The sequence below is a fragment of the Solea senegalensis genome, linkage group LG18 (assembly GCF_019176455.1).
Source record: "Solea senegalensis isolate Sse05_10M linkage group LG18, IFAPA_SoseM_1, whole genome shotgun sequence".
Lineage (NCBI taxonomy): Eukaryota > Metazoa > Chordata > Actinopteri > Pleuronectiformes > Soleidae > Solea > Solea senegalensis.
Genome location: NC_058041.1, coordinates 6,194,927 through 6,222,130, shown reverse-complemented (window position 1 = coordinate 6,222,130; position 27,204 = coordinate 6,194,927). Strand labels below are relative to the sequence as shown.

Sequence of the window (27,204 nt, the reverse complement as noted above, 5' to 3'; positions counted from 1 at the left end):
TTCAAAATCGCCTCGTACTCTCTGTAATTTCACTCTCCCATTCTCTGTTTACTGTGTCGTCCTGTTGTCTGTTGTCTAGTCTCTGTAAAGTGTTCAAAAGGTGCTCATAAATAAAATGCTTTATTATTATATATGATTAAAGCTCCATGTTGTTTTTGAATTCTCTGTATTTCTGTCTATAAATCATCTTAAATGACATTTATTCATCCTTCTTACTTTTAGTTTTGCCTTGTTATTTGTAAAATAATAAGAGAGCTATTACTTGTAACACGACAGTAAAACTATACTGTATGTACAGTTAACATCCTCACGCAGTTCTCTTTTTAAGTCTCGTCTCTAATGACAGAGTTGACCTCATGATGCCGGTTGAACTGTGAAATTCTGTTGCATATGTTAAAAAGCACTGAGCCTCTTGCCTTGTTGCATTCTTGCCTACATTTTTGCATTTTAATTCTATTTGTTGTGTTCTGAAATCTTGCTCTGCCGAGCTCTTACATACACTAACTCCCATGAGAGGGGACGGCACACACACACACACACACACACACACACACACACACACACACACACACACACACACACACACACACACACACACACACACACACACACACACACACACACACACACACACACACACACACACACACACACACACACACACACACACACACACACACACACACACACACACACACTGCTTTGCATATACCCAGTCGAGGACATAGTCAATCAATCAGTATTACATTTCCCTCATTGTCCTTCAAGCCTATGCAGTCTATTTTACCCAGTCACCCAAACACACACACACACGCACATACGTGACACACACACACACACACTCATAAACACGCACTGTGTGCTACTACGCTAACTCTGATAAAAAGCATGAAAGGAAGACTCAACATATTATAATGATGTGTTTGTGTACATCAGTGTCTGTTTGGTGTCTTGGCCTCAAGAGATTTGCTCTGATTTATTTTCTAATTTCCCATGTTTTCATTTATTGTATTTCATGAATAGCTGCATTTTTTGATCATTTCACCTTTGTCACTTTAAATCAGAGGTTCAGGGGTTTAAGCCTGGACCTTCTCTGCACTAGTGCAATCTAATCTAATCTGGAAGCTAATCTCCCCTCATTAACTTGACGTGAACATGAGCATGTGATTCATTTCAATTGAATTCTTTAATTTCCATATTTAAGCGACTCTTTTAAATGTGAGAAAACATCAGACAGTCAGACCCAAGACTTTAGGTTAGAGGACAATGCGATATTCCATCAGTGATGATATTTAAAGGCATATATGGCCCTGCTGGCTTCACAGTTACACTTAAATTAATTTTACTTAAAAATTAATTACATGCCGTGAAGCCACCCGTCGCGCACCCCGCCAGCTTTTAGCCTGTTGGTTAATCTGAATGAATCGTGAACTGATCCAGGCCCACGTGTCACCATATGAGTCAATTGCATTTGTGCACACTTGATATGTCAAGGAATATAAAATAAATGGTTTCCATTTCCAATTCCATTTATAGCAGCAAAATTACTTGAATTGTGCCTTAACCCTTTTGACAACTAAGCCTTAAAATGTCTGCCTGGCATTTTATTTGCTTATTTTAACCATAAAAGGACCAGAGAATGTCCTGTAACTAAGTGCTTTTGTCTATTTCTCCAGAATAACTTCCAATATCTGGGAGTTATTTACAGTTTACTGCATGTTTCAATACCTTTAGAACATACATAAAACATGTTTACGATAACATTTGTTTGAGTTTTTATCTCAATGTCCAAAAACAGGTCAAAAAAATGGAAACTTATGTTCCAAATCTTTCCTCTCTGGCAACAAAGACGCCGATTTGCCGGCTTCCAGAATGAAATAGTGGTAATAACCACAACTTCTCAGCTTTCAGAAACCGTTGGTGTTTCTCTGAAAGCACAAACAGGTTGCGTAATTACAGAAATGCAAAGTGCTGCTTGTGTCGTCTGCGATACGCTCTGTGTTACAGGGTTAAAACCACGCATATACAGATGCTTGCACTGTTTTTTATGAGGAAAACACTTCATATGGAAGGGTTAAAAAAGCCATACATTCAACACAGGGTTTTTGAATGTATGTAATGTTTATATGCAAAGCCTCAAGTCACAGAAACACAAAGAAAGATGCACTTAATATGTGTCTCCTGTTCATTCTATATTCATTTTTATTCAATCACTGGACACCAGGTTTTTGTATTCGAATGTACACTAGAGTGATAGAATGATAAAGTGCACAGCAAGAGGGTGCGCTGTGTGTAACTGTGAGGGTTGTTTAGGTGAACACCTGTATGTACCAGAGCGTGAATGTATGAATGCTGCACATGTGTGTATGCCTCCATGCAAGGGTGGAAGCATAGATGTACAACATTCATGAGTTTGTGAGCACGGGGGCGTATATATCTGTGGAGGTCATACATACACACCCATGACGGATGCTGAGGTCATCCGTCACTCCTCTGAATGGGATTTGCGCACAATAAACTTGTAGCTGAGCCCAGCAATGGAGATGGAGTGTGCTGTCAGCTGGCCAGGATTTATAGAGGCCGATTCAGCTGATGGGTGCTGGGAAAAGCTATCTGATAAAAGGTGATTAATTGCCCTTACATTTCGCTTTATATCCTGCTTTACCTCCTCTCCAAAATAGATTAAATGGAGTCATAATTATTCCAGAAGGAATCTTAATCCCGTGCACTTTTGCTTACAGGTGAGAATTTTTCGTCTTTTTGTTTTTTTTTTGTTTTAATAGGATGGAGGTGAAAGATGAGAGGAGGCAGAGAATTAGGCGCACGTGGAATAATTGCAGCATCTATAAAGTCGGAGATCCGGATGTGGAGTGTATCATCAATGAATGCCAGTGTAGACCTAAGTCGCGAGAAAATATTCACATAATGAGAAGAAAGTATGAACAAAAGGGAAAAATCCAGAGGGCAGAGAGGTAAACCCACCGCCCCCCCCCACCTCATCTCTCGCTCCTCCTGGGAAGAAAGGGGGAGGCATATGGTGTCGTTTAGACTTGGCAAACTTTAGTGGTGCATTTAAGAGCATCATGTCTTCTTCTTCTTCTGTTCTGAGTGTGTGTTTAATACTTCCACTCACTTCTCCTTCTACCCATTAAAGACCCGTGTCTTGCCAAAGGAAAGTTGTATTAAGTATTTAAAGGAAAATGTAACCATCGATACAAGGTTTTTTATGCACATTAAATGATAAAATGTCCTTTTTATTTTGTTTTGTTTTTGAAAATTTGACAAAAACTCTGTATAAATAATGTGTGGGGAATTAGATACTCAGCATTGGACGCCTGAGTGTGAAGGTTTCTGAGTCTAATTCAACATTTTTGAACGGCACCACAAAGGAAACACTCTCACAATCAAAACAAGCAGGCTCATAATTAAATATAAAAGATATAAAATAGAAGGAAACAGGTGCTAAGGAAGAAAAGAGTAGAAAGATATCCTCTCTGTAACAGAAAATGAAGCGGCCTCCCTATAAATGTGCCGCTGCTCTGTGGGTTTGAACATATAGGTCAGGAGGGGTTGGAGGAGGTTAATGAGCCAAAGAGACACTTACAGTATTCTGCTAAAATGGCCGGATTATTACTTTTTAAGTATGTAAATTGAATTTCAGTTTAGGAGGGCGGAGAACGAGCGCCAATAAAAACGTACGCTAGTGTTAAACTAGCAAGGGTAACAGTGGCGTTATACGGTATTGATATGTGCCGTTGGACAGATGGAGCGCTTTTTTTGTTTTATATGTACCTGTGAGGATGAGCACACACACACACACACACAAGTGCACAAAGACACGGACACACACATGTACATCATACACAACATTTTGGTTTTTGGAGAATGTAGAGGGCCTTAACTTTGAGATAAAATTTAATTTTCTTCTCAAATGGGATATTATTAATGTATAATGTGCTTTTATGCACTTATACATGTTTAAACATGTTAAACCGATACATCTGTATGTGATCTATTTCAGGGTGGATCCAATGCACAAGATGGACGCTCACAAAAATGTCTTCACACATCACATGGACGTAAAAATATAGATGATAATGTATGAATTTAATGTTTTATATTTCTTTTTTCTGCGTTTTTCTTTACCTGCATAAAATTCAGGACCATATACAGCTCCAACCACTGGATTCAGCTTCCAGCCTGCACAGGAGACACACACAGACACACACACACACATACACAAAAACAAGGAGGGTGTTAGCATTTGTCCATAAAGCTGTGCATCATGATACCGACTGCGATATTAATCCATTCAATAATAAGACAAAGTGATGAATTTGAATGTGTCACACACACTTTTTTTGGTGTTGTTCCTCCTACACACTACATGTGTGTGTGTGTGTGTGTGTGTGTTTACATTTGGTGCCTGATGACAGTGACAAATGGAAAACCCTTCAGGGCTTATTCTATGTCTCTGCGTCCCCAAACAGTTATTGCACATGTGTGTCTGTGTGTGTGTGTGTGTGTGTGTGTGTGTTTGGCCATTTAATTCCCTCCCTTGTTCGTCCCTCCCTCCCTCCCCTTCTCTTACTTTCCACAGTCCTCATCATTCTCTCCCTCTCTTCCTCCATCATTCTCCCATTCCGTCCACATGAATGAGTGTCTGTAGAAATAGCCTAAAGGGCCTTCCCTCTCCCTCTTTACAAATGTCCGCTGGCTCTTTTTATTGGCTCTTTTCATTCACCCATTCACTTCGTCCTTCTCTGAATCCTCTCTTCCATCCTCCGATCTCTCGGTGCTGCCCTTTTCCCTTCACCCGAGAAAGAAAACATTTCCCTTTTGCTATTTGCCTGATATTTCAAACCAAATTGACCGCCTCTTTGACAAATATTGATTTTATTAATCAGATGTGAACAACTCTTTTGTGTGTGTGAAGACAGAATCATCTGCTGCCTGCCTAACATTTACAGCTTTTTGCTTTCTTTGCCATTCGCAGTGCCAGCCCAAATAGCTAGAATTGGATCATAATGATTTACTTCTTCTCATAAACGCAGCCGTAAGATCCGACGCTCGGTAATGAAGCCAGGTCTGATACTGCCAGTGAAAATGATGGGGGAGAAAAGTACAGAGTGGGGACCGGTGGTCGCCGTCCAGTTAATAAATCTCGAGTCCAAGTCGAGTCTGGAGCCTCCAGTGTTTGAGTCCGAGTCTGTGAACGCACGTACCTGTGTTTCCGCTCACAGCATTAATATAGAGATACAGCAGCGTTAACAAAGCAATATTTTACTTATACGTCAGAGTCCTCATCTTTATGTTTTCTGGTCTGAACATTCAAGTCAGAGTCAAAGTGCAGGTCTGCGTAATCCCTGCTCTATTCCACGTCTGAGTCACGAGCTCTCGAGTACATTAACAGTCGCGGGGTACAGTATAGGAAAAGCAGAAAGCACGAGGACGCGGATCAATATCTGTGAGATAAATGAGAGGAAAGCAGCAATTACAAAGATATTTAAAGAGATGAAAGTAAATCTGGAAAGTCTCACCGTTTGTGTAAGGGTTCGCCACCTTTTTGTTGGTCATTACTCTGGCTGTGGCATTGTTGACCTGTCAGCAGACAGACAGAGATTAATGTGAGGCGCACACACACACACACACACACACGCAGGCACGTGCACACACACACAAGCAGAACCTGCACAGTCTGAGGGGAGCCATATCTTAAACATTCTCCATGCCATGCTGGGGGTTTATTTATTTCTGCAACTGAGGCTGCATGCAGCAAATCAAACAGAAACAGAAGAAACCAAGTCCTCCAACTCAAACAACCACACGCGGATACAACCTTTAGCAATGTATCATATAATAAACTGTTAAATATTACTATTATTATTAACGATGGGGCATTATAATGCACAAAAACGAGTGGATATTAAGTTTTCAGAGTGGATTACGTCGTCATAAAAACTAAACGAGGTTATGAAACACCTCACATCAGGGTTAAAAAAACAAAAACATCATTTTTTTGTAAAACAACCATCTTCCCAACAACATAGATAAAAAGTAAGAATGAGTGTTATTTCGTATGGGAGGACAGTGTCTTCATTAAAATCAATGAAAATCATGATTCGATTAAGAAAAGTTTTTTTTTTTATTTAAAATGGTATTTTTTTTTTCAAAATGTGATTTCTACTGTGACACAACCTACTGGAAATGTGATGGCTGCATTTTCACACACGTCCGACTTGAAGAAAATCACGTTAATATTCCACTCATTTGGCCACAGCAAATGTTTCTGAGAAGACGACATAATGAGGGAAAGATTTTTTAATGTTAAGCAAATTTGCCCCCTCTATGAAATGTCAATATGTCGGCTTTTCATTGGTTTTCCACAAAACAAATCTATTCATATAGTGACAAAAATCCTCATTGAGTCTTTTAAGTCCACACTATCCACACTCACTGAGAAAGTGTGAGTTAATTATTAAAAATTCAAAAGGGGGAGGAGGATAAGACACTCAAAAATGGATGATGACATCAAAATATGACATTCGCCTCTTTGATTTGAGGGGCAACGCGTTCTCCTCCCTGATTGATATTTCTAATTAAGGGACGATTCGCTCAAATCAAAACCCACTGCACCGCAACACAGAGACAAAACACACACGTGTGACAAAACCCATCAAAACCAAAGCAGACGTCACGGCAACACGCTCACTGAATAGATCTGTCTTTTTTTTCCTCTTTGTCACACACACTTACGGATCAGGGTTCGGCATGCAGTGTTCAAGGTGCAGCAGGCAGGTGGGAGAGAAGGAATGGGTGTAGGGAGAGAGAGAGAGAGGGAGAGGGGAAGGGGGAGCACTGCAGAAAACGTCAGGCAGGCAGAGAAAGGAAAGAGAGAGTCACAGAGAGGGAGGAGGGAGGAGGAGGAGGAGGAGGAGGGAGAGACAGGAGAAGGAAGGCACCTCTATTTTCCGTCCTTCTACGATTGTACCATTTAGTTTCTCCCGTGCACGATCGGCATCTGCACTTGTTTCAAATGTTACAAACCCAAAGCCCTGCAGTGGCCAGGAGGTGGGGGTTGAAAATCAAGCCACGAAAAAAAGGGAAGGCGGTCCAGAAATTAAATAATGGAAGGAAACGGGGGGGGGGGGAAGAGAGGAAGAGAGAAGAAGAAAGCACAGATGAGAGCGCTGCAGGTCAGGAAAGGAGGTCTAGCTCTAGTAGCAGAGGCCAGAGAGAACATCAGGCTGTTAGACAAACATGAGAAACAGAGAGCTGGAGTTATACAGTCAGGAGAGCTGGCAAACAAGGCGTCAGAACCACAGATCATTCATTAAACAAACACATCAAACACATACACTACTGTGCTGTGATATAGTTACACAGTTCCTTTCAAAACAAACAAAAAAAAACAGCTGAGAAATAATATTAGTCATTTGGAAATCTCACGTTAACTCGCGTTTTAAGAGGACGCTCACTTAAAAATGCCGGAGCAATGTCAATCACAAACGACAGCTGTCTTTGACAGTGTGTGATAAAGAACCACTTCACCCATGTTTTTATTTTTTACTCATTTCCAGAGATAAATGTGTTACTTGATCTTCAGACCGGTGGATCTGAGATGCACGGAGAGCATTGGGATTGAAAAAGTCGAACACAAAGTGACTCGTCACTGTGTTTCTGTCATCTTTTACTCCAGTTGAATCCAACTCTGCAATAGAATGTGAATTAAACAAACGCAGCAGCATCGTCAGTGCTTCACGTTTATTCTTCATTTGACCAAGTGGGGGGGAAAAAAAGGGTGAAACAGCCCTTTAAGTGCTGACTTACTGCTAATCCTCCACCCATGTCAAAGTCAAAAATAAAACCTATTAAAGAAAAAAGGAGACAAAGACGTATACTGTACATGTACAGTGTGCATGATACATATCAGATGATCCCAGTTTGTATGTGTGTGCTCTTCCTGACTGCAGACTCTGCTGCACATGCACTTTCACAAACAACTGGACGCACAGTAAACTGCATTAGTGGATGAAATGTAAGCCTCTGCACGCACACGCAAATGCATTTAGGAGGCGCATATGTTTGGGTGTGTATGTATCTGCTGTATGAGGTACAGTTTCTCTGCTGGTGAGCTGGGAGGTGGGAGGAGACAGCACATAAGTGTCATGCGATTACAACAATCTCGGAGGGATCGGTCGGCCGTGACTCTCTGTGCCCCCAGGACGCAGCTCGCTCATGACACCCCTGTCTGCATCGCAGGCCTGGAGACACAGCTCACTCACGGAGCTCACACGAGGGTAAAACATGCCTCCAAACCCTCGACGACACAGCCTGACCTATCTACGTCAGTGAGCTTAAAGTAGGCAGAGAGTAAGAGCTTGCTATTAGTGATCGCTGTCTGGCTAAAGGGTTACATTAAAGTTGAACTTAAAGCAGGAATTCTCTCTTTATGAATGTACCAGAGCCACTTTACATTATGTTAGTTTTAATGGATTTCATATAGTGGTAGAGCGTTTAACCCTTTTGCCGGAAAACTGGCAACAAATGCAATCATTTTCAAGATCAGCGTCGGTCATACAGAAAAATCGGTTGACCTCTAATTTTGCATATTTTGATCACTTATATTAGCATTTATTTCATTAGCAGCACAACTAACGTGTAAAAAATAAATTACATTTATTTTTTAATTTAAAGTCTTGGAATCAGGGATGAATAAAGTTTTAAACTCGCTGTGTATACGGTGTTCTTCCCTCGTTTCAACCAACGGGATTCAAGCTTATAAGGTACAGGGGCCTTATTCATTTACTGCCATTATCATGAGTCTACACCTGGCATTAGAATGTGTCTTCACATGTCTGCGGTGATCACGTGTGATTGGGTTTTCGCCGCGTTCCCCCAGATCATGCTTCATCAAAAGCCGGGCCGTCCTATGACGCTCACGACCGCGATGATTTATGTCTCTCCCGACGTCGCCACAAACCGCCTTTGCTGCCACGTCCCAGTGTCTGGCACGCTTACCTACTGTAAGCCATTAAGATGAGAATTATTAGCATATATAGATGGTGATAAATCAAAATGAAACACTGTCACGAAAGTGTCTTTGCAAGCTGTTGTTATGTAGACTAAGCCTCCAGAGCGGCTCCAGTGCACACACTTACATGAACAAGGTTGTTCATTCAAGTGTGTGGGTGAACAACATCCCTCCAAAACATATTTCCTCATTTGTTCTGATAAAAGTGGGCGCGGAGCACGTTTTAATATGTTGCTCCGCGAGTTGGTCTGTAGTCGCACGCCACCGTCGTCCTCGTCACATCGGGTGTAAAACACATGTGACGCCGGTGTGGAGCAGTGGAAGCGTCACGTTCATTATCTACTTTATTTAGATTATGGATTTCATTTGGCTATTTGTCAGAAACACGGGAAAGACGTAGTCATTTATCCGGCTTTTTGAAATAAGCGCAAAACAATCTCCTTTACTTGCCTGCAGTACTGAAGCCTTTTTTACTGAGGAGGTGTTTTTTTTTGCCCAATATCACCAGAGATTACCAGACAGTAAAAACTGTCTGAGCAGAACTGTTCAATCCTAAACATCCTGTTCATGTAATCTGAAGGGGGCGCACGTGCTGTCTGCTCTTCCACAAGAAAACAAACCTATAATTTACTGATTTTCTTCTTTCTTTTTTTTTGCAAATCTATATGACACAGATTTAGTGATGTATTAAACATTAATTAACCTTCAGAAATGTGTTGGCTGATAAAGAGACAAGTGATTACATACATAAAAACCTGCAAAAAAAAACCCTGCAACCTCCAATTTTAAATAGAAACTAAAATTGTAACCACAAACAACAACATTAATTGGCTGCAGAACAGTAAATGTTAACATGTGCATGTTTCATGCAAAATGACGCCATTCTGTGTCTTTCAGATCCTCTTGAAATTTAAAACTTAAATTTAAATTGGGTAGAGCACATAAGCATATTGTAAATGCTTACTTTTTAGCACCATAACCAGGCACTACAGTGTGTGTGTGTGTGTGTTTGCAGATTGTGTGAATCCCAATGTCAGCGTTAAGATAAGTGGGAGCGATTCACTGTATGTCACAATATATGACAGTTCGGTCAGGTGTAAAAGCTGCCTGGAGGCAAGTGTCACTGATAGGTCCATAATTACTATTAGACAGAGGGGAAGGGAGCTGTGAAGACAGTGAGGGGAGTGGAGGACTACAAGGGAATTGAAGGCCTGAGGACAAATACAGTCAGCTCGAAAATGTGTGTTTGAGCGAGTGTTCATGAATATATGGTTATGGTACACTTACCTTGGAGCCTCGCTCGTTAAAAATAATCTCCACGTCTAAAATCTTGCCAAATTGCTGCAGAGGACAGGGAGGGAAAATGAGGGCAGGGGATTGGGGGGAGGGAGCAGAGAGAGGAAGGCAATAATTAGAACATGGTACCTGGACTGTTATCTCCTACTCTGGAATAATAACAATAGTAAAAAAAAAAAACCTTCAGTAATCCTGGCCTTAAAAAGCAATACACAGCTTGACAATGGAAACACCCTCCCCCTCACTACTAAAAAGGTCAAGCAGTCAATGCTCCAAATTAACAAACTCCTCTTCACCCTACAATGAGATTAATAAAATATCCATTTACGCTTAATGCTGTTTAATGCTGTGTTTGCTCTGTTGTGGTAATAAAGATGTGCGTGTGTGTGTGTGTGTGTGTGTGTGTGTGTGCGTGTACTGGGCACCGGGGCTACGCGGTGTTAATGAACATTACGATGGTGGATGCAGACGCTATAGCGGTGCGATGCCTCAGCATGCACCGCTGATCTTAATGATGCCCATCATCTTGCTAATCCTCTCCCTCTTCAAAAAAAAAAAAGGAAGAAGGAGAGAGAGAGAGAGAGAGAGAGAGAGAGAGAGAGAGAGAGAGAGAGAGAGAGAGCAACATGGGATATTTCTCGTGGAGGCAAAAGACCTCTCATTTAGAACAGGAAATGGGGTGTGTGAGGTAAGGGTCAGAAAGAGAGAGCGTTAAGAGATAGTCTGTGATACATTTTTCTTCCTCTGCCTCCATCTTGTCCTCTCCCTTGTGTCCTCTTCTGTTACACCAACTGTCCTCCTTTACAACATCCATTCTCTTCCTCTTTTCCTCCTGTCCGGCAGCTCCATTTTGCAACATCCTTTGTCCAATATAGTCACTGCAAATTAAACCTTTTCTCTCTCAATTTATTTCCAAACTGTTCAACCTGAGCCGTCCCTTTGAATTTGCTCATTTCCAATCCTGTCCGTCCTGGTCACTGGCAACGAGAGTCTCAGCATCTCCCAGCTCTGCCTCCTGTCTTTTAGACAGTGCCACTGTCTCCGAGTCATACATCACAGCAGGTCTCACCAACGCGTTTTGCTGCCATCCGTCTGTCACACATCACCCCTGACACTCGACTCCACCCACTCCACCCGGCTCGCACTCTCTTCTTCACCTCTCTTGTGAACTGTCCATTGCTTTGGATGTTTGACCCCAGGTATTAATCCACTTTGCTGCCTCTACTCATGTCATTGCCACTGTCATTCACACTGAGGTACACTGTCTTACTCCTACTAACCTTCATTCCTCTTCTGTCACTCCATCTGCACAAATCATCACTGTCCTCATATATGTCCTGCATCACCCTTCCATATTTCTGACACTCCCGACTTACTCGTACAATACCACAGTTCCTCTCTCTTGGCCCCTGACCATAAGCTTTCTCTCAATCCACAAAGACTAAGTTCTCCCTCAGCACTCTCAACATCTTTCCTTGACCAAACTTCAACAACTCTTTCCCCACATCTTCACGGTGTAGCTGATCACACTAATACCTCTGTAAATACCATTTTCTCACCCAAAAGGTCCACTTATTTCTCCCCTTGACGTCCCCATACCTCCACAGATGCCCTCACTTCCTCCGTACTGATCCTTTGCGATTCCTGAGGCACTATCTCCCCTCCATCTCCCACTTTCCTCATTCATTAGCCCCTCAAAGTACTCCTTCCATCTTCTCCACACATTTATTTCCATCTCTGTCCTCAATCACTCTAATCTGCTGCACATCCTTTCCAGTTCTGTCTCTCTGTCTAGCAACCAACACAAGTCCTTCAGTCCCTCCCTGGTGTATTATACAACTCACTACAAGCCTTCTCTCTTTGCCGCATGCCTTCCTACTTTCTTCGTCTCCCTGGCTGTCCCATTTTTTCTTCTTCTGCCATCCTCTTACTTTCTATACTCTCCTGTACTTCCTCGTTTCACTACCAAGTTTCCATGTCCAGAGGACACACAAAACACCTTCTTGGCTGCGACCACTTTAACTTCACTTTCCCAGTCATCTGGTAACTCCTCACTAACTCTCAGAGCCTACTGCAACTCCTGGGTGAACATTCTTCCCTTTTCAGCTTTCAACCATTTAATCCTTGACTCTGCTCTCACTCGCTTCCTCTTCTTGTTTTCAAAAAGCTCATTTGATGCTGGTACCTGTGTGGCTGTCATACATGAGGGTCCGTGAGGGTATGTTTTGGGATGTACAGATAATGGAGACAGTCCCAAACAGTCAGCTAAAATGAGGACACTCATCCACTCGCTTACTGCAAGATATTTTCTTGCTGTATTCTCACATGGGCTCACTTCCAAACTTTCCAAAAGGCTGATTTTAAGAAAATTAAGTCCTTGTTCTGCCCGCTCCCGCTTTGGAGTAATCATCATCACTGCAGCAAGGTAAGAAGTAAAGGTCACCAAAACTTTTACACTGCACCCGAACAGCTAAACCTAAGTGTCTTGAGTGCACAATACATTGTCTTAGTGTCCTTTCTTTTTTTTTTTTGGAAAAGAGGCTTTTTCTCTGCTGTAAATTGCATCCATGCAAACACGCACCATATCATATCATATGTATGTATATTTAAACATACAGTACATACTGATATCATCTTAAGCATTATCTACAGAGACCAACATAAATAATGCAATATTTTGAAAAACTGATTCTGATTAATCTTGATGAAATCCACAGATTGGGGTCAGACTACAAGATGAAGGAACCTGTGTTGCAGGTAGAGCCGGAATGAACTCGTGGCTGTGTGAACCAACCTTGCAGAACAGTATGGTAATGCTCAGCCTTGTGGTCCCACAACTAGACCTTGAATCAAGTAGTTCATTTCAATAAATAAATAAACATGGAGCAGGCAGCGGTGCAGTGGCAAGATCACATCATCAACATTAGCCCTGAAGATAAAGGTCCACCCGCAAAACACACGTCACACCGTGTACATGATTTGTATTTATGTACAAAATGAACGTGATAGAACGTCCCACAACATATTTGTTTGTTGAGCTGATTATTTGGAGACTTTGATCAGAGACAAAGTGCCATGAAAAGGAAGGAAAACGGAGGCTATTGAGACTGTTTTGATCGCATCAGAGCAACACAATGCAGGTCTCCAAGATTATGTTGATGGTACCTCAATTTACACCACGGTGAAGCCTATGAAACATCTGGGTTTGCCAGAAAAACAACATTTGACTTTAATCTCCCACTTGAAGGAGGAAGCAAACTCGACACAGTTACACAGTTGGAAACTACTAAGTGGAACATAAAGTGGGTTAAATGATAGAAGAAGAGGCTGGACGAGGGAGATTTTTGGTGTCCTCTACTATCAGACTACTAGATCTGTTACTGTGTGTCAACTAAAGCACTATATTGTTGTTTTGTCTATTTTTTTATTTTCCTTTCTGAAATCTTGAAAAATTAAACAATTTATACACATTTGTATAAAATACTATATAACATAGGCTACTGAAGGGGATGAAAGAGCAAATATTGTGGTATATTAAAAGACAAAATGCTTGAAATAAAAATATTGGACAGAACATTTGATTCATGAGTCAATTCTTGATTTGATTCAATGGCTTGTTTCTTTGCTCTCTCTCTCTCTGTCTGTCTCCGTCTGGGTCTCTCTCTCTCAGACGAGTCCACAGCATGCTGAACAAGCTGTTTAGCTCATGTGTGTGTACTTTGTATGTACCTCGTGTGTACTTGCTAAGTGGCGACAGGTCCTGATGTCAACCGTAGGAACGTGAACTCCTGTCTTGAAGATTCATGATTTCACTGGCACCATTTTTGACACTTTTGCAATTGTTAGTTCACAGACGTCACCTGCAACCAGGCTGTCAGTCACACTCAATATGTGCTGTGCTTTATCGCCTATTTTTGCTTTAAAACGGGAACATAAATGACAACAATTGGACTACAAATGCAGGATTCACAACTGTTTTCACTTTTTTTAAGTGGAGAAATGCTAATAAATAAATTGTAAAACACTTTATATTGAACGTCTTTTGGCCGTACTGTACGTGCACATGTTTTGTGTGTGTGTGTGTGAGTGCCCTTCACATCTGATCATTAAGAAACTGCAGAAAATGAAAAGTGCTTCTCCACGAAGGCTAATGAGCGGGATGAAAGCTACCTTTAATTGTTGTCCACAATAACTGTGTTATTTCATTAGAACTAATTACCCTGTCAGCCAGGCTGATGGTAAAGCACAGAGCAACACACACACACACACACACACACACACACTAAGAGCCCTGGTTAACACAAATCCAATAGTCTTGATCAATGTCAATGAGCTGATGAACAAGAAACAAGGAGGTGTGTGTTTGTTTTTGTCTTCTAATGCTGTGAGCGCACTGAGGTCATCCTCTACAAAAAGAAAAAACGCCCAGCAAATTAAGGATAAACAGTAAAGTAACATTTAATTATAAGTTTATTATTTAAAAGTCCAGCGTGTACAATTCAAGCAGAATTATTTCCATTGGGCAGAAATGAAAGATAAAATAAAAAAGTATACAATCGCCTGATTATATGAATTTATGTTTTTCATCACGCCGGAATCAGCACTTCAACAATACAGCAAATTGAAATCACAACAACAAAGATCCTGGCGGCACGTTCCCTTGCAATCGTCGCTGTTTTTCTCCCTGCTCTCTTCCCTCCTCCATCTATCTCTATTTCAGTGTTTGGTGTCCAATGGGGTGTCTTAGACGATTGTTTCCATTAGTCCAAATTAGTACTGTTTTCAACAGGGGCTGAGAAGTGTTTATCAGCCTCAGTGAGCTTTCATAGATATCATTGTTCGCGCACAGATAAATGCTGCATTATTTTTCTACACATTGTACAGATTGAGCAGGTTGAAAAGCTGCTGTAATAAACCTCAGACTATCAGACGATGATTATGCGCTTGTGATATAGCGCCATAAAGCTCCCGCGGTCAGGGCACCCTAGTTACAATTATGTCCAAAGTGATGACACTGCAAAAATGACCACTCTTGCATACGTTCGCGGTAAACAAGCGATAAATTATATCGCTGTGCCTCTCTATTCTAAACATTGTAATTATCTTAATCAATGCAAACACGCTCGCAGCACTGGGGGGACACAGCTATGGCAAAGCTCAGGTTTTCTAACTACCCACTCAGTGCAAAATGGCTCCAACGCTGCACTGATATGTAGGTGTAAATTAGCAGGTTTTTAGATTATAATTACACCTTGTCTCCTCAGAGGCAGAGCTGGTTAGAGTGGAGCCTTATGGAATAATTGGGGAGGCAAATGAGAGTGTAGCCATGAACAGGAGACATTAAAAAGAATTCCCTTGCCGGGAACACATAGGGCTACCTGGAATGCTGGAAGCCTCCAGAAGAGGTGATTAGACAGGAGTAGGTGTCATTAAAACTCCATTAGCACAAAATCCAACCCCTGGTGCTCACCTCAAACACGCACACGTGAACACGCACACACCGTTGTATACCATACATGCGTATGCGTCACACACCCGGTGCACATGTATGTGTGCTTAGTGTCTAATGACTCATCTGGACCCCTACCATAGGGAATGTGACCGTAAGGACCCTGCTGCGGCAGGCTCGCTAAGTGCTTGCTTATTAATTAAACACAGCTGAGGCTCATGGGACTGCAGCGGTGCTGCATATCAGCTTATAAAGTTTCACTCTGTGTGGGGCTAAATGCACAGGCACCTGGGAGTGGGTTTGGATCAAGTGGCAACGGTCGCGACATCAACCGCGAGAATCTAAAGTGAAGCGCATTGAAGCCTCGAGAATTGCAATTTGGCCGGCGCCACGTTGACGTATTTAACCCGCAAGTTCAGGAGTGTAAAGAAGTTTACAGTGTAACAGAAAACCCTACGGTGGTGACTGAGACCATTAACTCCACAGGAAAATGTTAACCAACAAATCAAGTCACAAGTAGAAGCTAATTTTCCCATTGACTTAAAGTTACATTCAAATAGACTTGTTTTTGAAACCAGTAGTCATCCCCTATGATTAAATAGGTTTTTTGTGTTTAAAGACATTTTTTAAATTTGTAATTTTACTTTTACTTAAGCATGTTTTTTTAAATCACATCCGTTACAGAGTAAAAAAATGTTGGCCTCAATTTAAAAAAATACATACATTCAAGCACTGAAAACTTTGGCAGTGAATGATGAGGACAGGTGAATGACGAAGACAGGTGAATGATGACAGTTGAATGAATGATGATGACAGGTGAATGAATGATGATGACAGGTGAATGATGAGGACAGGTGGATGAGGACAGGTGAATGAATGATGAGGACATGTGAATGACAAGGAGGGTGAATTGCCACTAATTAAGGTCCCTGAGTGAGAAAGTTAAAGCATTTGTGACCTTTGACCCATTTTGACTGACACGTTATGTGTTTACATATTTTATTTTGTCAGCACTTTCATTTGTAAAGGTTTGCCTTTAATTAAAAAACTATTCATGTGAGATTTGTGTCCCCTTGTCCTTTCTGCACGACACAAGAAAGAACCCCTTGTTAAAAAAGTAACTACATTTTAAACGAGCTACTTTTTTACTTCACTGCAGTACACTTTTTAGACCAGTACTTTTACTTGTACTTAAAAATGTATCAAAACAGTGGTACTTTTATTGACGTAAAAATAAATCTATGCTCTATAGTTTAAATCCACTGAAAGACAGACCTTTTGGTTTCATGCATCAGACATTACAGCAAGACATTTATGAAAAAAACATCAGACAAACAGTGTCATGTGTGCAGACTGGAATTGCCTCCATACTGTTTGGGGAGTGTAAAAATGCATATAACGCTGGATGTGTTGGTAAACGAGTATGAGCTTTCAGTCTCAGGAAATGATTTGAGGTGGAGAACGAGATTACAGATTTCAGCCATATCTAGCGAATGGGAGAATTGAATCAGTGAAGTGGTGCTGTGAATGCCAATTATCATTCTACCATTAAAACCCTCTTCCCTGGCTTGGTAATTTCCTTCCAAATGTGTTTTTCTAATTATGAATTAAACTCAAATAAGCTTGGGTAATGAACCCAGTTTTATTCCTTTCCGACGTCGCACTTTTTCCTGCCTTGTGTGTCTGTTGCCGCTGTACCCCGACAATCTGGATTTAATTCTGTGGCCTGAGCTTGGTTTCCAGAGGTGTGTGAGGGAGTATTACTGTGTATTATTGTGTAATTCACAGACAGACCTCCAGCTTGTGGCTGCATCACCTTTGATTGAACTTCTCTATATGGCTTTGTTTAATGCTCTCATATTGCTTTTCTATTACAGCTTTTGCTGAAATGACACAGAATTCCATTTGCTATAATGCCCCCGCTATTGCCTTTGTTTGCATTGTGGTGGTGCTCTCGCAGAAACGTACTGGGGGGAAATTGAGCCAGTTGCTCTCAAGTCCCATTTTGAGTCAACGGAGGAAAATGCCACTGGAGCTGATTGTGGCGACGGCAGAGTCCAGATGGAATCTCAACTGCAGTGGCGCTGGCCTGCCCACAACTATTAATCCCTGAAGCTGGACCATTAACAGGCAGGAGAAGAGAAAGCAGTGTTTCACACAAGCGGTCGTGTGTGTGTCAGAGACCTGACAGCCGGCTTCATCCTTTGCTAGCAGATGGCCACCAAACACAATATCTCAAAAAGTGCTGCACTGCTTCTCTGAAGTGACAAATAAGAAAGCCACGTCAGTGACCATTAACAGAAGAACACGGCGAGCATGGAGCGGGCATACTGCTGCATAACTGTCACCTGTGTATTATACCTGCTAGTAAAGCTGGTGGACAACATTTCTCATCATCTCAAGTTGAAGCAGAGAAGATACTGGAAAATAAATGCCAGGCCTGTCACCAGATACTATAACTGTTAAGCTAATTTACAGGTTTACTGTCAATACAAAAAAGGATAATAGGTGTACAGGTGGGGCCTGTTGGAGACAATGGGTTTAAATCCATCCTCTTTTTGTCATTCATGTGACTGTAATGGTGCCTTACATGAACAATTATGTGTTAAACACGCAAAGAAACATATCATTTCCTTAACCATATAGGACTGCAGTAGTAGTTGTAGAAGTATTAGTATTAACATGAGTGCAAATTAGGAGGAAGCTGCTTTTACTGATACTTTTAGTCCCAAATTATGATCACTCTATATTATTCCTTGACATTATTCCTTTATAGAACATGCAAGTAAATACACTCATAATTGAAGTCCAAAAAAAGCGGTCAGACCCTGTGTCTTTTCCCTGTGACCCCTGTGGAATCTGAATACTTGTCTCCACTAACCCTTCAATTCCCCTCCAATTTCCTCCCAAATCAGGAGCCGCTAGGTCAAGGGAAGGCGGGCCGGCCCGCTCCCCTCCTCCTGGAACAGAGTGCCTGCAGGAACAGATGTTCCACTCGATTAGAGGAATGGAGAACGCGGGTGGTGGTGGTGTCAGAGTGGAGTAAATCTCCAGCCCTCTATTATATTAAATGCAAGTGCCAAATTTGTGTTAGTAAATCTATACTCACTCGTGTGTCTGTGCGTTTGTGCGTGTTCACCGGTAGTGCATCATTAGTAAACACTTGAGCAGACACATGCACACACACACACAGAGAGAGAGTCATTATTCATGTGTGTATTTGGAGCACTTCTGGAACTGGTTGTCACTGTCTCTTCTCTTTTCCTTCCTCTTTCAGGCATGAAGAGAACATTTGTCTGTCCCATGTCAACTGTAAAAGAACAGTGATTCCATCTAAACTTTTTCTGGGGTCTATAATTATGTGCAAATGCGATGTTCAACTGGTGTCCAACTACCATAATGACAACACGACTGAAGTACAAGCAAGTGCACGTCAAGTGAGCAAGTGAACCTTTTAACACCGAGCGTATCGCAGACAACGCACAAGTGACAAGTGCACTTTGCATTACCGTAAATACACAAACGGAAAGATACTGAGAAGCCAGTTGTAATTTTTAATTGAAAGTTATTCTGGAAAAATGGGCAAAAGCACTTACTCAAGACATTTCCTGGTCCTTTTATGGTTAAAATAAGCAAAAAAAAGTCATTTTGAGGCTGAGGTGTTAAAGGGTTCATTGTTATTTTCATTATTTTGTTTGTAGGTTGTGGCATCATGCACTGATCTGCAAAATGAGCAAAGTATAATGACCAGCACTAATACAAGCCCACCATTGGCCACACTCACACAGACACAAAGCACCTCACATTGGGCTTCTTTCTCCCCTGCATCCCGAGTGTAGCACCACTCAAGTCTCCAATAACAGAATGATAATGGCTGCAGTCCTATCTCGCAGTGTAGAGATAAGTCTGACTATGCAAGACAAGATGTTATGTAAATTATATAATTGCTATTTTTTTTATCTCTGCGTGGGCCGGCTGTGAAACAGGAGGTAGAGCGGGTCATCTGCCGGTCAGGGGTTTGATCCCTGGCTCCTCCTGCAAATGGAAAAACCCTTAAACTGTCCTAATGGTGTGTGTGTATGTTAGAAGACTTTGAGTGTAAACTAGTGCTGTGTTACTGTGGCCTGTAGGGTACGTGCTATAGAATAATATGAATTATTTATTACTCGGCACAGCAGAGCATGTTGCAATAATTGTTATATTTTTTAAATGATGTTCATTTGCTAAGTGTTGTTGTGTTTTTATTTGCAGACACCACGACAAAGATTACTTCTCAGTACTTTTGGAACTGTTGTTTATGAGCCCACATCATCGAGAATCACCTGTGATTACACTCTGATTCCCCTGAGAGACTGGGTGCATGATGTATATGTATATGTGTATAACTGCATATGAGTTGGATGGTTTGCATGTACAATATAAGGTGAAGGGAAAACTCTCAATTGCAAAGTAACTTTTCCCTCAGTGTTGCTGCATTACAGCATATTTAGACACATCCAGCTGGGAATGTGAACCAAGGGGTTTTTATTCTTAATCATGATTGCTCACAGAATTTCATTTAATTGTGTGATTTTCATCACAAAGTCTGAATTGACAATAACTTTATGAACTTGACCAAAAAGGTTCAATTTATCTAAATCTAAGTTTAGTTGTCCTCTCTGTTTCATGCAGGTGATGTATTGAGGTCCTATTAGAATATGCAAAGAATGATATTGAGTTTATTTAACTTTCTTTTTACACACATCAACTATTTTTTGTCCCACAGCGTCACACAGACATAATGTGACCCCACAACCCTCCTCTCACTACATGTAATTACAAAAGAAAGAATCCTGTTCAGTTTGGCGCTTAGTTAATCGTGATTAATGCGTTCATGTCGACAGCCCTAGTTTTTTATTGATCTCTTAACTGTGACCAGTCGATTACTTCGGGACCAGCTATTATGAGTCAGGTGTAAAATCCACTTTTAAATGTATACAAACGCCTAATGTGTATTAAATGGCAATCTACATACAATTCAATTACTGACACTGACAGTAATACAACAACCATCAGTTTAAACTTCTCTCTCCACTAATTACCCCCCCGTTCTTCAAAAAAGTCAATTCTCCCTTCTTTCCTTAGTGTCACTGTCTTGTAAAAAGTACCTAAAAGGGAAACTTTACCAAATTTACTTAGACATTACGGTTTTATAATGTGACTTAAGTAGAACTCTTAAAGTATATGACATTTACTGTACTTAAGTATCAAAGGACACTTAAGACACTTAACCCCATGTTGAAGCGTGTGAATGGGTAAAGCAGATCATCAAGACTAGAAAAGATCTATGTAAATACAGACTCTTCTTCTTCTGATTTGATTTGGTAGTAACGAGTAACAAAGACAAGTTAGAGGAAATGTGGTGGAGTAAAAGTGAACGTTGCTAGAAATATAAACCAAAAAAAAACATACAGTAGCAGGATCTGGTTTTTCAAAGTATGAAGATGAAGCGTCTCACTTCCCATTTACCCCGACCATCACCAATCATTTCCCCCTAATAAACGGACAAAGTGAATTAAATGTTAAAACTCATTTCCAATAACTGAATTTTACATGATTTAGACATATTCCCTTCAAACGTTAAAGGTAGTTAATCGAAACGCCGACCACTGGCGTACACGAGGCTCAGTATATAAAAAATAATTTAATACTTAAGAAGGTTTTATAAAATGTAATTGTATGAAATCTAATAGTTACGCTCCTTGACCACGAATTGGCTGAGTAGTCGTAAAGACACACGTGACCATTAAACCGCGCGCTACGACCGAGCCATTCATTTATTCCCTCAAAAATGACACTAATGGTCTTTGCTAAGTTAACAGAGTAAAATCAGACCATGACTGAGTGCAGACGTTATACTCACTCTGGCAATCTTAATCATGTTGACACCACAGTGGACACAAGATGTTGTCCTCACCCCGACGACAGGCGCGTGTTTACAAGCGAAGACAGAATGATGTGCAGTTAAAGACGATATAATCGCCTTTCATAGTTAAAAGCCTGGTTTTCACTGGGACTGTTATTGCGCCTGGGTGTCGCTGGAGAACTTTGGCTGAGGGACCGTTGAATAAATTACTGCCTTGTTAAGTTGTTGTGTGTTTATTTATAAATGTTTCCGTGTACGCGCGATGCAATTCATTAACTCCTGGATAAAACTTTTACCGCTCCCCTGAATTCCTTATTCGTGTTGTATTGTGAGCAGCAAAAACTCAGAATTCTTTCCTAAGCGCAAACCTCAGTATAGAGCAGCTGAAACTGGCAAATCACAAAGGCCTCTGTGTAACCCTGGCACCCCATCATCTGTCTACAGAGTGTTCCTCGTTATATCTTTGCAGAAGGAGCGATAACACAACTACACAGTCCTCCCCAAGGTCGACTCCAGGTATCAGCGGAGGAAGGCGCCAGACATCCTGACCTGACGTCTCTCCCCTCTCCCCCTTTCCTCCAAAACCTTATATAAACCATAACTCTGGGGTTCACAGGCAGACTGACAGAAGACGTCCGACTGTTAACGTCTCCTTGTTCATGTTCGGCCCCGTCTCAGTTCTCCAATGAAGCTCAACTCATCACTGACACATACAAGTGTGTTGTCGTCTCACCCCAAACATTTGCCGCAGGTCAGGATCTCGGAAACGGAAGGGGATGTTGGAGACGTGTAACCTCTTGGGCTGCTGCTTCCCGGATGAGTCGTTGGCCTGCAGGTGGAGCTGCTGGGAGCCCTCCGTCTGTACGGCCTCCTCCGCCTGCTGCGGGTAAAACACACACAGTTATGGAAACTATAACAGAAACGCAGGTGAGAAGTCTCAGACTCGTGTTGCATATAAAACACGACAATCTTAAAAGGCATTTTTTTTTTAAATAAAAGTGTGATTTAAATTCTACTTTCACTCTGCATACAGCACTAAAATAATATTCCCTGTATTTCATCTATTGAAAAACAAAAGACGTCAAGAGCCTTGTAAAGAGGCATCAGTTGTTGTTTTTTTTTACAGCATCACAACAGATTTATCGAGCATACAAAGTTTTTCGTGCGTCTTTATTGGGATTAAAACGACTTTATGTAGCTCCTCCGTCTGCAATGATCACTGCATGTTCCAAAGGTTAACAAAACTTACATATAATTACAACACTTTAGTGGTGAAGCACACTTTAAGGCAGCTTTTTAATAAAACATAGAACATTATAGACAGAATATTCTCAACCTTAATTTGAAAATGGTGCTATTAATGCACTCCCTGTCCCTGAACGACCTGTGATGACTTGGAATGGTCAGAATCAGCGACACTGGAGCAAATACAAGTCAATTAATTGTGTTTGGTTACAGTCCAACAGTTTAAATTATGAGCTTTCCCACTGCAATATTTCCCGGGATGTACACTATAAATCCACGCTGCTGAGATTTATTACAGATGTTGCCAAACTGTACACTGGAAGTACAATGCTTGCATTAAACCACGCTGCATCCCCTCCCACAGAAAACGGCCACCTGCTTTAAACTCGCATTTCATTCATCATTTTTTTTTTGAAAGAAAGACTTTCTTTTTTTGAAAGAAAGAAAGTTAGTGTCGTAGATGACCCTCTTTGACTTTGTGACTTTGTAAACAGTGTTTATCTAAAGTTATTTAGCTTTATTTTGTAGTAATAACTGCATATTTAGTGCACATTTGCTTTCAAAGTTTTAAAAGCCAAAACTTTTGTGATTTTACTGCTCTCTAATGTTAAATAAAACAAGAGGAACTATAATTAACGCAATTTTTTGTGTCATATCTGTATGGATAACAGTCAAGCACAGGCGACTCCGATGTGATGGTAAGGGGGCCCAAATCGAAGTCTGCTTACGGCCCCATAAAGGCTTGGACCGGCACTGTTTGCTGCCACGTTCGTCGCTGCAAGTCAATCTCGAATCAGCCTCGATGGAACAACTTGAGGTTAGTTTAAGTCAGACATGACAGAAGAGCAAATAAATAAAATAAATGTAGCATTAATTAACTCACCTGGTCGTGTTTATCATCCAAAAACTAAGGTAATTTGTTTATTTTCCTCATGTATCAGAGGATTCCATATGGAAGAACACGAGAATAGCTATGACTTAAATAATGATAATAATAATAATAATAACTAGTACCGCAAGCGGTAATCAACGGGTTCGAGCTTGACGGCTCGCGGGTCTCCCTGCGCCCACCTCGCCGTGCGAGTCCTCTAGCTCATCTTCCGTTCATTCATTGCTTGCGGTAGTAGTTATTTTCAGCTTGGACTATTTTCAGCGTCCATGTGTTAAGTTAGAGGGCACTTCCTGTTTAAAATGGCAGACTTCCTCTTTTTCCTATTTAATTTAATTTAATTTAATTTAATTTAATTTAATTTAATTTAATTTAATTTAATTTTATGATTAAGTGCAATATAGGCTATGGTATTGGTATTGGTATTGGTTCAATATGTGCAGTAATTGCAAGTTTTAATAAAAATTTAACCCTCCACTTGTTTTTTTTATTTTGGCCCCCCGTGTATTTGACTTTGGCATTACTGCTTTACAGACATGTTCCGGGCGGGTTTGAGGTCTCACATATCAAGTTTCAAGTGAATACAGCAATCCCAATTAGAGCAGCATGAGAAACTGTAAATGTTAGATTTGATAGATTTGTAGGCAAATGCCTCCATCATGTGGCGAACAAAGGTTACTGCACTGACGAACCACTCAGTAGAGTAGATCCTGTGCAGTGTTCTTATGTCAACGCCGTTGAACGATTTGTTATCATATTCAGCAAGCATCATCTACCATGTGTTTTACATGTTTTCATTCATTTTGAGTATGATACAATGAAATTTGTTAAAGTTATAAGGGAAATTGTGAACTTGTATTTTATGTTACCACCAGAAGGCGCTGTTTTCAAAATGTACAGTTTTTGCACAAGCATCTTCAGCAAGATCCCATCATCGATCGTCACGAGTTTGGTTAAGATCTGACCTTCCATCGCAAAGTTATAAGAGTTTGTTGTTGTAGCGAAATACTAGACGTCATATTGTCTGCCGTCAACAGAAGGCACTGTTTTTGAAAGTGAATATTTTCATACAGGCATCTTCAGGGATTGACTATCATCAATCCTAGCAAGTTTGGTTCAGATTGGAATAGCATTCGCAAAGTGGTAGCAGTTTGTTTTTTGTCGCAAATATCTGACTTTGCAGTGTTGTCATTGCAACACTGTTGAACAATTTGTTATCATATTAGGCACGCATCATGTACCATGTGTTTTGAATGTTTTCCCAAATTTTGAGTTTGATACAAGGAAATTTGTTAAAGTTATAAGGGAAATTGTGAACTTGTACTTTCTGTTACCACCAGGTGGCGCTGTTTCCAAAATTTACAGTTTTTGCTTAGGCATCTTTAGCAAAAGCCCATCATCTATCATCACAAGTTTGGTTAAGATCTGACCTTCAATCGCAAAGTTATAAGAGTTTGTTGTGTGTTGCGAAATACCAGACTTCATAGCGTTTGCCACCACCAGGAGGCGATGTTTTCAAAATTTACAGTTTTTGCATAGACATCTTTAGCAAGGGCCCATCATCGATTGTCACTTGTTTGGTTAATATCGGACCTTCTATCGCAAAGTTATAAGAGTTTTGTTGCATGTGGCGAAAATCTTAAATTTTCACCAACTTTGACGCCCCCTTTCTCGTACGCCATGATACTTATTAAAAAGTTTTCAGGAACTTTAGATCCTCAACTTGTCCACAGTGAACTCAGCAAGTTTGAAGGTGATCCCATGAAAGCTCTATGACAAGTGCGTTCACATACCATTGGTGCGAAATGGCCAAAATCAGCAAAAAATTTACTTTCAATCCAAGATGGCGGCTTTCCCGTTCGTTTTAGAGCATAAGCTGCTTTGAATTTTTTGACCGTCTGGACCTAAGGAACGCGTGAGTACCAAGTTTAGTGCATGTACATTCAACATGCTCCTCAGGAGGATAAGTTTTACGGGTTGTAGGAGTTTCGCCTTTTGTTGTGAAAAATATGAATGAACGCCAAATTTGGCGCCCCCTATCTCAAAAACCATGTAACATTTTAAAAAACTTTTAATAACTTTAGATCCTCAACTTGTCCACAGTGACCTCAACCAGTTTGAAGGTGATCCCTTTAAAGCTCTATGACAAGTGCGTTCACATACCATTGGTGCGAAATGGCCAAAATCTGCAAAAAATTTACTTTCAATCCAAGATGGCGGCTTTCCTGTTCGTTTTAGAGCTTCGGCTACGCTGACTTTTTTGACCGTCTGGACCTAAGGAATGCGTGAGTACCAAGTTTTGTGCATGTACATTCAACGTGCTCCTCAGGAGGACAAGTTTTACGGGTTGTAAGAGTTTCACCTTTTGTTGTGAAAAATATGAATGAACACCAACTTTGGCGCCCCCTATCTCGTACACCGAGCGACATTTTAAAAAGCTTTCAGGAACTTATGCTCGGCAACTTGTTCACAGTGACCTCACCAACTTTCAAGGTGATCGCATAAAAACTCTAGGATTAGTTCATTCAAATATCAGGTGTCATAGTGTCTGCTGTCACCAGGGGGCGCTGTTTTTGAAAGAGAATATTTTCATATAGGCGTCTTCAGGGCCAGATTATCATCAATCAGAGCAAGTTTGGTTCAGATCGGACTCGGATTCGTAAAGTTGTAATAGTTTGTTTTTTGTCACAAATATCTGACTTTGCAGTGTTGCTGTGGCAACACCGTTGAACGATTTGTTATCATATAAAGCACGCATAATCGACCATGTGTTTTGAATGTTTTCCCAATTTTTGAGTTTGATACGATTAACTCTGTAAAAGTTATTACCGAAATGTTTATTTTTTGGATTTTCTGTTACCACAAGGAGGCGCTGTGCTAAAAATGTACAGTTTTTCCACAGACTTCTTCAGCAATGGTCCATCATCAACCCTAGGTAATTTGGTTGGGATGTGACCTTCTATCGCAAAGTTATAAGAGTTTTGTTGCCTGTGGCGAAACATTAAAATTTTCACCAACTTTGCCGGCCCCTTACTCTTACGCCATAATACCTATTGAAAAGATTTTGATACCTTTGGATCCTCAACTTGTCCAAAGTGACCTCACCAAGTTTGAAGGTGATCCCATGAAAGTTCTAGGACAAATCTGTTCAAATATCATTGGTGCAAAATGGCCAAAATCAGCAAAGCATTTACTTTCAATCCAAGATGGCGGCTTTCCTGTTCGTTTTAGAGCATAGGCTACGCTGACTTTTTTGACCGGCGTGACCTAAGGAACGCGTGTACCAAGTTTTGTGCATGTACATTAAACGTGCTCCTCAGGACCACAGGTTTTAGGGGGTGGAGCAGTTTTTTGGCCCGTCCACTTTCACCAGGGGGCGCTGATTT

General features: G+C 40.9%; 1 protein-coding gene across 1 annotated transcript in view; it reads right to left on the bottom strand.

Annotated features, from left to right (window-relative positions):
* rbfox3a (RNA binding fox-1 homolog 3a) overlaps nt 1–27,204 on the bottom strand; it is a 64,221-nt gene that overhangs the window by 20,750 nt on the left and 16,267 nt on the right. The window contains exons 2-6 of the mRNA XM_044014454.1: nt 22,418–22,564; nt 10,322–10,375; nt 6,963–7,055; nt 5,541–5,601; nt 4,147–4,200 (exon numbers count right to left, since the gene is read on the bottom strand). Coding sequence (XP_043870389.1) covers nt 4,147–4,200; nt 5,541–5,601; nt 6,963–7,055; nt 10,322–10,375; nt 22,418–22,564 — 409 coding nt within the window. The remainder of the gene's footprint in view (nt 1–4,146; nt 4,201–5,540; nt 5,602–6,962; nt 7,056–10,321; nt 10,376–22,417; nt 22,565–27,204) is intronic.